The following is an 11,008-nucleotide window of genomic DNA, read 5'->3' as shown; positions in this document are numbered from 1 at the left end:
CCAACAATGCTATAACACTCAATCAGCTCCAAGCTAACATTGTCAATAACCACGCCAGTTTCAACGATATCCATTCATCAGATATCCATTCCGAAAGGGTGAAACAACTGCGGCATGATTATGCAGAGGTATGTATTCACTTTAGCAGTGTGATCTTGCATACTGTCTCATAATCTTTTACTGTACTGTAATATGTGTACTAGATCTACACTGAACTACACAATTTTGCCTGACACTGTTCTTCAGAGAGTTTTACGAATGGATGGAGAGGAGATCCAGCATGAGTTCATTTACGTAGATGAGGCTGGGTTCCACCTGACGAGAACACGAAGGAGGGGAAGAAACATCATTGGCCACAGGGCTATAGTCAATGTCCCAGGGCAACGTGGGGGTAATATAACACTCTGTGCAGCCATTACACAGAATGGGGTCCTCCACCGCCATGCCCATATGGGCCCTTACAACACACCACTCATACTTACATTCTTGGACCAATTGCACAACATAACAGCAGCAAATCAAATCGATCATATGCAATACATTGTTGTCTGGGACAATGTGTCTTTCCACCGCTCTGCTCTGGTTCAGAACTGGTTTCAGCAACATCCACATTTCACCGTCCTATATCTTCCACCATACTCTCCATTCCTCAACCCTATAGAAGAGTTTTTCTCGGCATGGCGGTGGAAGGTATATGATCTCCGCCTCCAGGCTGAGGTACCCCTCATCCAAGCCATGGAGGAGGCCTGTGACCAGATGGAGGTAGCAGCAATGCAAGGATGGATTCGTCATTCAAGACGTTTCTTTCCAAGGTGTCTTGCTAATGACAACATTGCCTGCGATGTTGATGAAATTCTCTGGCCAGATCTAGCTAGGTGAAGAGACAATGTCTAGTTTTTTTTTGTTTTGTTTTTTGTTGTTTTTTTTTTTACAGTAAACTTACAGTACAATACGTAAAGTGACATTTTGTTACAGTATTATGAATCTCCATGTCAACATTTTGGGTGTGTTGAGAAATAAATGAGTTTCTTCAGTCTGCAACATTGGTGTAGTGTTTGGTGAATTTACATTATATTTGTACTTTGTTGATGGTAGCCTACTCTAATCATAGGGAATTAGAAGTGCTAAAAGTGTTTTAGGTTTATCACAGCAGAGTGTAACTCGTGCAAACAGAGTATAGTAATGTGAAACGTGTGTGTTTCTTATGGTAACAAAGTGTGGTTTTTAAACAGAAGTGTATAGTTTTTACAAGAGTGTTTAATTATGCAAAGGATCTGTAGTGGTTTGCTAATTGGGTGTGTGGTTGTGCTAATTGTGTGTAGTGTTTTGAAAACATGGGCCCTGTTTTGAAAATCGTGCTTAAGCAATCCAAAAAAACTGTAAAGAGATTTATGTTATAGCTTATCAATTTAGAGAATTTATCATTTTTAGGGAGGTTAACGTAGTAGCTTACCATAGTACCTGTTAAATACACTATATTTAAATAAATTTTTACAATTATACACTATATTTAAATTATTTTTTGCAATTACAGACAAAACTACTGTACCCGAGCATAGGTCTATTGTAAGCATGATGAGAGAAAACGGTGTTGCGCATGTTGTCATGATTCCGTTTCTCAACTTGCATTAATTTAAAATATTTATATTTTTTTCCTTTTGTTATGATAGGACAGTATACTATCAAGACAGTTTGACGACCCGGGACTTGAACTCGGGTCGCCCAAAGCTAAAAAAAAAACATTGTTAAGACACTGACCACTAGACTATTGAGACTAGTAATTTATTGCAATGGGATAAATATTAGAACCTCATCGTGTAAGAAATATAGGGGGAATGGAATCCGACGGCAAATAGTTCAGCTGTCGAAATCCGTTCCCCAATGATGACAGATGTTGATGTATTGGCTTAAAATATGCTTATTCTATTCTGTGTGTGGATGGAGCTTAAACAGCATCAATTTGATAAATATTAGAACCTCAGTGTGTCAGAAATATGGGGGGACCAGAATCCGACGGCAAAAAAAGGGGGTCGGAATCCGTTCCCCCACTTGTTCTTAAGACAAAACTTAAGATTTTAAATTTCCAAAAAAAGAATGTTGTTAAAATATAAAATAATCGTAAATTCTATCATTTGTATGTAGGCAAATTGTTTCATGAATCTGACCTTTGTTCTCCCACTGCTCCAAACACTGGACTAATGGCGCCCTCTAGTGGAGCACAATAGATACGACCTACAGTGCCATTTCAAAACACACACACACACACACACACACACACACACACACACACACACACACACACACACACACACACACACACACACACACACACACACACACACACACACACACACACACACACACACACACACACACACACAATTTAATAGTTATAAATAATTCATCTTAATAATATTCATGATACATTATTCATTGATTTAAAGACTTACTCTTAAATTATTTAAATTCCTAAAAAAACTGTAAACAAATATAAATTGCGTATACATTACCAAATACGTCAGCATATGACAGCATACACTTGAAATGTTGTTGTTGTTACTGTTGTTAAAAATAACTCATATTTACTACAGCATCAAAAAGATATGATTATTTATATATGTAGTAAGTTTGATCAGTTGAGGAAACGGGTATCTCTTTAGAGATGGTCTCTAATGCAGATGATGACGAGGGGCGCATGTGTTGTCATGTGACGTCATCCTGCTAGAGGACAGGCGTTGTTCTCCGCACAGGCGGGCTGAACCGGGTCCGGTCCTTCAGGTCCAGTTCAGGAACACTCGGATACAGGCCGCCATGAGACAGTGAGACCTCAGCAAACACGAATCCTCTCGAATCACCATGACGACGCAGCGTTAGAGCTCAGCATCTGCAGCATCAGCATCACCCGCAGGATGGAGTTTAAAGAGCTGGTGGACACCGCGGAGAAATGGTGCTCCGGGAACCCCTTCGACCTGATCTTCGCCGAGGATGTGGACGAGAGGCGGCTGGACTTCTACGCCGAGCCCGGGATCTCGTTCTACGTGCTCTGCCCGGACAATCTCACGGGAGGAACCGACAATTTTGTAAGTATGACATAATCGAGTATGTCCTCAGGGGGAGGGGGAGATGTGCGCGCGCCCGAGTGTGTGTGTGTGTGTGTGTGTGTTGATACCGCTGTGTTATAATCTAAACAGTCTCTTGTCTCAGTTACAAAAAGTACCATGGTTTCTGGACATGCTACTATGGTATTAGCATGTTATTAGACACGGGCCGGTTTATTGGAGTGGATAAGACTGAAATCACGCGTGTATATTGTATACTATCACTGTAAGCTGGTATTGCCGATATACTTTTTATTTTTTTCCATGTGTTTTAAGGCCTTTGTCTGAAAGCCAATGAATGATGTCATTGTTTTTGACTGCAGTACTTTCTCTATAAATGCTTGGCTGGATGTTTTGGATGCTGTAGGGTTGTAGGATGCATCTGCCAACAATTACAATACAAATGTAATATGCAGTGTGTGTAGACTGATGCATGTGTTCTGGTCAGACAGGTATTGCATCAGCTCCATTTCAGGGCCATGAGGTGTGTGTAAATGTGTTTTATCAGCACAAAGGTCTAAAGCTGCACAGTTCACTGTCATTGAGGGATAAATAGTGCCGGTATTCTCTGTTTTATTTGGTGTTGTGATGTAGTAAAAAACACATGCTGCATTTGCATTAATGCTCCCCTTGCACATGTCTGTTGGATACATGTTTTGTTTCTGTTTGAAATGAAGCACAACAGTTTACTGTAGTTTCCCTGACATCACAGCACATGATAGGACCAACCGCATCACCCTGCAGTCCCAGAGCTCATGCAGCAGCAGGACACGGCTCTAATTACTCAGACGGATCAATACCACGATCAGCAGGGTCACTGAGAGAGAGAGAGAGAGAGAGAGAGGCAGAGTGTGTGTGTGTGTGACAGAGCAAGAGAGAGAGAGAGAGGAGAGGGGGAGAGAGAGAGGGAGAGATTTTACATTAATAATAGATAAAAAATACAGTTGGGCCAAATGTCTGAGACCACATGTTCATTTAAACTTAGAAGTAAACAGGATTTTTCTCTCTTTTTTTCCCTTTAAATGGTGTAAAATCAGTAATTGTGCATATCAATATATAAAATAAGTACATTAGTGCAATACATTTTTGGGTTTAACCTTTCACTCAGATTGTTATGATGGTAATAAAATATATAATGAAATACTAAAGGATGCAAAAATAAGCATTTTTGCTAGTGGCCTCAGACTATAAAAGTCAATTGATCAATAATGTTAACCAATTTCCAAATAGCTGTTTAGACATTGTTTTAGCAAGCTTGCATTTAGTCTTATCTCTTTTCAATAAGGTTTTATTTGTTAACATGAACTAACAATAAAAATACTTCTAAAGCATTTATTAATATTAGTTGATGTTAATTTCAACATTTACTAATACATGCTCAAAAGTTGTATCTGTTAATATTATATAATGGACTTGAGCTGACATGAACTAAAAATGAACAGTTGCATTTTTAATAAATACTGTAACAAATGTGTATTGCTCATTGTTAGTTAATTCTATTAAGTTCAGTTCATTGTTAGTTATTGCTATTAATTAACCCTATTGTAAAGTGTTACCCATTGGGTTTGGCTACATTCTGGTGAGCTTTTTACATTTCTGAACAGTTACTAATGTTGATTCTTGTCAGTAGCCTTCTTCAAGTTAATACAGCTGAAGTGAATTGATGTGAATTGGTAGAGCTCCTCTGCGAGGGTTTTTCCCACTGTTCCTGCGAGCCCTTGACAGATGCATAAATAATCTCTGAAATCAGTAAAAGAAAGTTTTCTATCCATTGCTTCAGGCATTCCCTCACAACACAGCTTGAGCTGAGATCTCAGGAGAAAGACAGTGTGTAGAGTAGTTCACCACATGTTGAGTGGACATATCAATATTACTGTAATCGCCTTTAACCAGTAGTTGAGCATTAGAATTTTTGTAAACTTTAAAGCTGCAGTCCGTAGCTTGTTTGAGTTAAAAATTATCCCAAATAATTTTTTGAGCAAGTACATAATCAGCCAGTGTTCAAAACTCTATGCTTGCCTTAGCTCGATTCAAAACGGTAAGCTTGTAATAATGTCTTTAACTCCAGTGGTACTGGTGGATTTCCGCGGGAAATTCGAGCATGGCTTTGCGTCATTACGTCACATCTGCCCACATACAGAAGAGTCTCGGCTAGTCGGCTATGAGTGTGAGGATGTTGGAGTTGGAGATTTATAGCCTTTTCTCACAGCACTTGATATTATTAAACATCAATTTGATGGCGGATCCAGAAAGGTTCAAACGACAATCATCAGTGACTACTGGAGATTCACCCGAACAAACACGAAAGACTTCGGAGGAAAAAAGAGACTGCAACTGGCCCGTGTGAAAACAAGGATAAATATCGGAAGGGCATTAAATGTAGTCACACAATGCTGATGTTGTTAACATTAACAATTTGAGAAAAAAGTATAATTTGCACGGTTTGAGTGATATGATAAGCAATCGGTAGATTTAATCAGCGTGATTTACTGCAATGCTTTTTCCCCTTAGTTGGTCAGAACAAAAGTGGATGTTACTTGTTCAGATTGACATTTTCCGGTGAAAATTATTATGTTGGTCATACTTCCAAAAAGTATAATCTGTGATTGCGAATACCAGGATCCACACCGGCAGCGACTGACAACCGCACATTCTCCTCAAAACATTGGATTCATCCGCGCTGTGCCGAGCCGAGGCACAACCCACGTAAAGTTGATAATTCCGTGAATAACTGCAATTGCAGATTTCGAACAGAGATGGCGACAAAGAGGAAAAACTGCGGACTGCAGCTTTAAAGGGATACTCCACCGTTTTTTCATATTAAACTATGTTATTCCCTTAACTAAGACGAGTTGATACATACCTCTCTCGTCTCAGTGCGTGCACTAAATCGCTCTGTCTTGCGGCGAAACTTTGTTAGCACTTAGCTTAGCCCAGTTCATTCAATATGGGCCAAGCAGAGAAGCTACCAAACACCTCCACGTTTTCCCTATTTAAATACAGTTACTCGCGTAGTGTAACTCGACCTAGGACGGTGACACAAAACAAAACGTTGCGCTTTTCTAAGCGTGTAAAATGGATAACTATATTGTATGGCGGAATACCATAGCAAGTGCTTGGAAGCACTTCGACTTGGCGCAGTAATATCTTCACTCGTGAAAAATCCTCTCTCCGGCCCCCGCTCCCTCTAGTAAAGATATTACTGCGCCAAGTCGAAGTGCTTCGTTTTGTTTTGTGTCACCGTCCTAGGTCGAGTTACACTACGCGAGTAACTGTATTTAAATAGGGAAAATGTGGAGGTGTTTGGTAGCTTCTCTGCTTGGCCCATATTGAATGAACTGGGCTAAGCTAAGTGCTAACAAAGTTTCGCCGCAAGACAGAGCGATTTAGTGCACGCACTGAGACGAAACTCTACAAACAGCTGAGACGAAACAGCTACAAAACTCCATTTTGATTTGATGAGGTTTGAGATGATCATACATTTCCCTGTGAGGTCCATAAACCTGTGATTGAAATATCAGCATGCTTTTCAATGACCTCAGAGACAGATGATGTGTTGTTGTGTCATGTCCTTGTTCTCAAAGCAGCACACATGCACTAAAACTGTCCTTATATCATTTGCACGAAGTGGACAGCATTCAACATACAAAACATTGATAACAGCACAAACTTCAGCGTTTATTGTTATTGCTCTCTCTGATATTCTGAGTGCCAGTATCAGCAAACAAACAATAAACAACAGAAATGTACTTTATAACTCAATTCATTTGACTTTTACTAACTGACAACATCAGGTTTTACACAATGAACACACTGTAAACTTATTTAGTAGTAGAACTCTGTGATCTATTGTATTTTATTCAAATCCGATTCTATTTCCTCATTAAACTTTTTTCTCAAATGCCGTTTGGGAGGAGAAGATTATTTGGGCCATCTACTGAAAAACGGTCCCTCTCGCTCGGATAAATATAACGGGACAAAGAGTTTTAGTGTCCCAGATTCTCTGCAGGAAGCTCGACTTGACTTCACAGAATTCCTTTTATCCATATTCTGTATGTACCTATTTAATAAATCCAGAAATAAATATACCAGGGAGTGGTTTGTGTTTATAAAAATATTTTTACTTGTGCAAATATTTGCAGTCTGATTTTCAAAAGGAGATCAGTGTAGATATCATTTTACAAATTCTCTCCGTTGCAAATGATATTTAGAAGTGTTAAGTTTGTCAGGAACATGTGAAACATTGTTTACTGGGCTTTGCAATTCCATCGTGGAAAAATATAAAAATATGATTAATGCATTTGGCAGACGCTTTTATACAAAGTGACTTTGCATTCAAGATATATATATATATATATATATGTATATCATGAGCTACAGAAATACACTACGAAAAAAACACCATTAGTTAAATAAGTATATAAAGCTGTATTGAAATATGGTTGAATAAATATTCACACACACACACACACACACACACACACACACACACACACACACACACACACACACACACACACACACACACACACACACAACACACACACACACACACACACACACACACACACACACACACACACACACACACACACACACACACACAAACACACACACACAGTGTTGTTGTGTTAAGTGAAATATTTGGACGTCTGAAACTGCTGGTGAAATGATGTGTTGAATCTAATCCTGTGTGTGTGTGTGTGTGTGTGTGTGTGTGTGTGTGTGTGTGTGTGTGTGTGTGTGTGTGTGTGTGTGTGTTTTCAGCACGTGTGGAGTGAGAGCGAGGACTGTCTACCATTCCTGCAGTTGGCACAGGACTACATCTCCTCCTGTGGGAAGAAAACACTGCTGGAGGTGCTGGACAAAGTCTTCAGATCCTTCAGGCCTGTAAGTCTCTCTCGCTCCACATTTATCAAGAATAATTAACACAATAAACTATTATTCAGCCAGGTATAACTCATTGGTTTAACTGTATATCATAAAATTTATCATAAATGTAGCACATTATCATAAAATGTGATTGATATACAGACAGAGATGTGTGCATATGACCTATTTTTCAGATGTTTCAAGCATGACTCACTCAATCAGATTTCAGAGCCAGAACTGATTATGATCTTCTGATGGAGTGCATGTTGCATCTGAACATTCTGTTTAGTTTTGTTCTGGTTTGATTCTGTTCTGTGTGGAATGATTGTGAAACAATCCTGCAGCTCCTGGGTCTTCCAGATATCGATGATGACACATTCGATCAGTATCATGCAGACGTAGAGGAGGAACCAGAGCCAGACCACCAGCAGATGGGTGTGAGCCAGCAATAATGGCCAGCAGTGAGGCTCAGTCTCTGCATCAAGCCCTGCTCTCCTAACCTTACTCACCTGGCACACACACACACACACACACACACACTGCACCATTACACCCTTTAATATCTGGACAGCTTTTCCTGCACCCTGATTTTAACTCAAATGATCATGTTATTTTGATCTATATTAACTCTCATGTCAATATTTGTCATGTCATGATAACTCTAATCACATTCAAGCAGAGATAAAACAAATATCTTATTCCCAGATCTCTTTTTTTTTTATCTCCCAAACCCATCATGTGAAGAGGTGACATCATAAGGTAGTAAATATGTTCAGAATGGAATTCTGCTGTGTTGTTGTCACATGATTACGTTGCATGTTTAATTCAGCGAGTGGCGTGCGGTTGTCATCTTCAAAAATAAGGATGTTATGAATCCAATTATGTGGTAAAAACATCTTAGTTCTTCATAGTCTGATTAAATTAAATACTAGCAAATACCTAGCATAAACACTGCACATTTTAATAAATGTTGAATATCATTGGGATATTCCATGCAACACACCAAAATAGCAAGAGTAGTATGCTCTTCTGAACAAAACAATTGTGAATTTGCTCAAGTTAAATAATTAAAGGTGAAGTCATAAGAAAAGTCTTTTTATTTTTGGTGGGAATAATGTGCACCAATGAATCTGTCACATTAAAGCCAGGAACATGCAATATAAAAAGTAGTTAGGGTGAATTTTGATTTCATGTTGGCTAGATGTCGATTGTGGATTTATTGTACCCTTGAATGAGACTTTTAACCCTGGGTCACTTCTGTGGGATTGTGCTTTTATTGAAATGTACTTTAAATCACTCACTGAATGACAAATAACCAAAGCTGATTGCAAGCGCATACAAAGCATCTGTGGTTAAGGATCAGATCAGAAGTCTGGTAATCCCTGAGGAAGAGGTGATGAGGTTATGTGTGTTTGGATGGGTGGCATTTCTAACAACCACTCTTATTTTAATCCTCTCTTTGCCTTGATTGTCTTTTGATTGTATTACTCAACATATTGTATCTAGTCCTCTGAGTTAAGAAAGCTTAACTCTGAGCTTAACCGGAGAAAGGTCAAACTGTGTATCGAATTCAAGAAAACAATTTCGCACTCTTAAAATAAAGGTTCTTCAGCGCTTCTGAATCCACTTCTTATCAAGAACCTTTTATTGGACCTCATAGGGTTCTTGAGTTGCTATGTACTTCTTCAAAACATTGATTAGGCAAATGATGACGTCCTTTAAATCACCAGAACTTTCCAGAATGTTCTTTTTTAAGAACTATATAGAGAATGAAAAGTTCTTGGTGGAATCTTCCTGCAAATCCCTGGAACCTTTATTTTGAAGAGTATTTGATGTCACTGCTGTTCATGGTCATGTGACCTCTTTAAAGCATCATTTATCACTCATATCTCATCATGATGATGCCTGAAGGACTGCACAGGACATACTGTACGTGAATGTGCTGACGCTAAACCTCCTCCGTCTTCTGCTTCCATAGTGTCTTCCTGCACACGTCGAGCGTAGAGATGAAGTTACACCAACATTATACGGAAGTGTGTTACTGAGATCAAAGCTGCTGTTTTTCTGACTGTCTTTATGTAGTTCTGTAACCGTCAAAGCTCTGTACCAGATTGTGGTTTTTATTTGGTTTTGTTTGTCCAAAAGTCTTCGGTGATAAACTTCTCAAATTAGCCATGTTTTGTCTAATTTTGATTACTTTTGCTTAACCATAAAATGTATTTGTTTGTTGTATTATTTTTTTGTCTTTATGTACTTATGTAACAGCTAAAGTTCTGTACTGGATTTGTGATTCCTGTTTTATTCATATTATTTTAATTATTATTATTTATATTATTTATTAATATGTATCTATTGTTTATTATATTTGACCCTTTTATTATATTTATTTATTTACTCACTCCTTTGTGTGTGTAAATCCATTTGTGGATGATATCTGAGTCACCTTTATAACTAATCATTTAATTTCTAAGAAGATTGTTCAAATCTTACAATGTGGTAATTGGAAATATTGTCATTGATTTAGATTAATATTGATCAGCCTGTTGTTTAGAGTCATTTAGAATTAATCTGGAGTAAAACTTGTTTGGGTCAGCATGTACTGTAACCTAAAATTCAGCAATTAAATTTGAACCTTATGAGTGTATTCTGCATTTCTTAGCTCTTTGTTTTCATAATTATTCAATCACTGTTTTCCCCACACATATAAGCTGTAACCTTCTTCAGCAGAACACATGACATATTCTTGGACTTTGGTTGGATGTAAATTTGACATTAAATATTAGGCTTTGTATGTCATGAGATGTGAAGTCAGTCATTGAAGTAGGCTAGGTGTTAATGACTACACTAAGTAGAAATATAGTAATATGACAAATCTCTTTACATACGCTTAAAGGATCAGAAGAATAGGTGCAGCAGCATTTATTCCACAATATTTGATAATTATTAGAAAAAAAATTCAGATTGGCTCTCGGAGAAGGGAGTTATATGCTCAGATTCTCAATCTGGACAATTCAGACAAGACATAATTCTAGAAATTT

The 11,008-nt window shown here is 38.2% G+C and overlaps 1 protein-coding gene across 1 annotated transcript; it reads left to right on the top strand.

Annotated features, from left to right (window-relative positions):
* Positions 1-2,671: 2,671 nt before the first annotated feature.
* mturn (maturin, neural progenitor differentiation regulator homolog (Xenopus)) lies at positions 2,672-10,086 on the top strand. Its single transcript, XM_081376854.1, has 3 exons — positions 2,672-3,080; positions 7,866-7,988; positions 8,315-10,086. Exons 1-3 carry the CDS (start codon positions 2,910-2,912, stop codon positions 8,420-8,422), a joined length of 402 nt encoding a protein of 133 aa, XP_081232980.1. The 5' UTR covers positions 2,672-2,909; the 3' UTR covers positions 8,423-10,086.
* The last annotated feature ends 922 nt before the right edge of the window (positions 10,087-11,008 follow it).

This window comes from Scardinius erythrophthalmus, assembly GCF_964197995.2.
Source record: "Scardinius erythrophthalmus genome assembly, chromosome: 10".
In the NCBI taxonomy this organism is placed as follows: domain Eukaryota; kingdom Metazoa; phylum Chordata; class Actinopteri; order Cypriniformes; family Leuciscidae; genus Scardinius; species Scardinius erythrophthalmus.
Note: the sequence above shows the minus strand (reverse complement) of the source record. Positions and strands in the feature narration are given on the sequence as shown.

Excerpts from the sequence above, each read along its gene's own strand:
- mturn (XM_081376854.1), top strand. The coding sequence starts at position 2,910 with ATGGAGTTTAAAGAGCTGGTGGACACCGCGGAGAAATGGTGCTCCGGG. Across the intron at positions 3,081-7,865 it reads CGGGAGGAACCGACAATTTT|CACGTGTGGAGTGAGAGCGA; the intron begins GTAAGTATGACA and ends GTGTGTTTTCAG. Across the intron at positions 7,989-8,314 it reads TCTTCAGATCCTTCAGGCCT|CTCCTGGGTCTTCCAGATAT; the intron begins GTAAGTCTCTCT and ends ACAATCCTGCAG.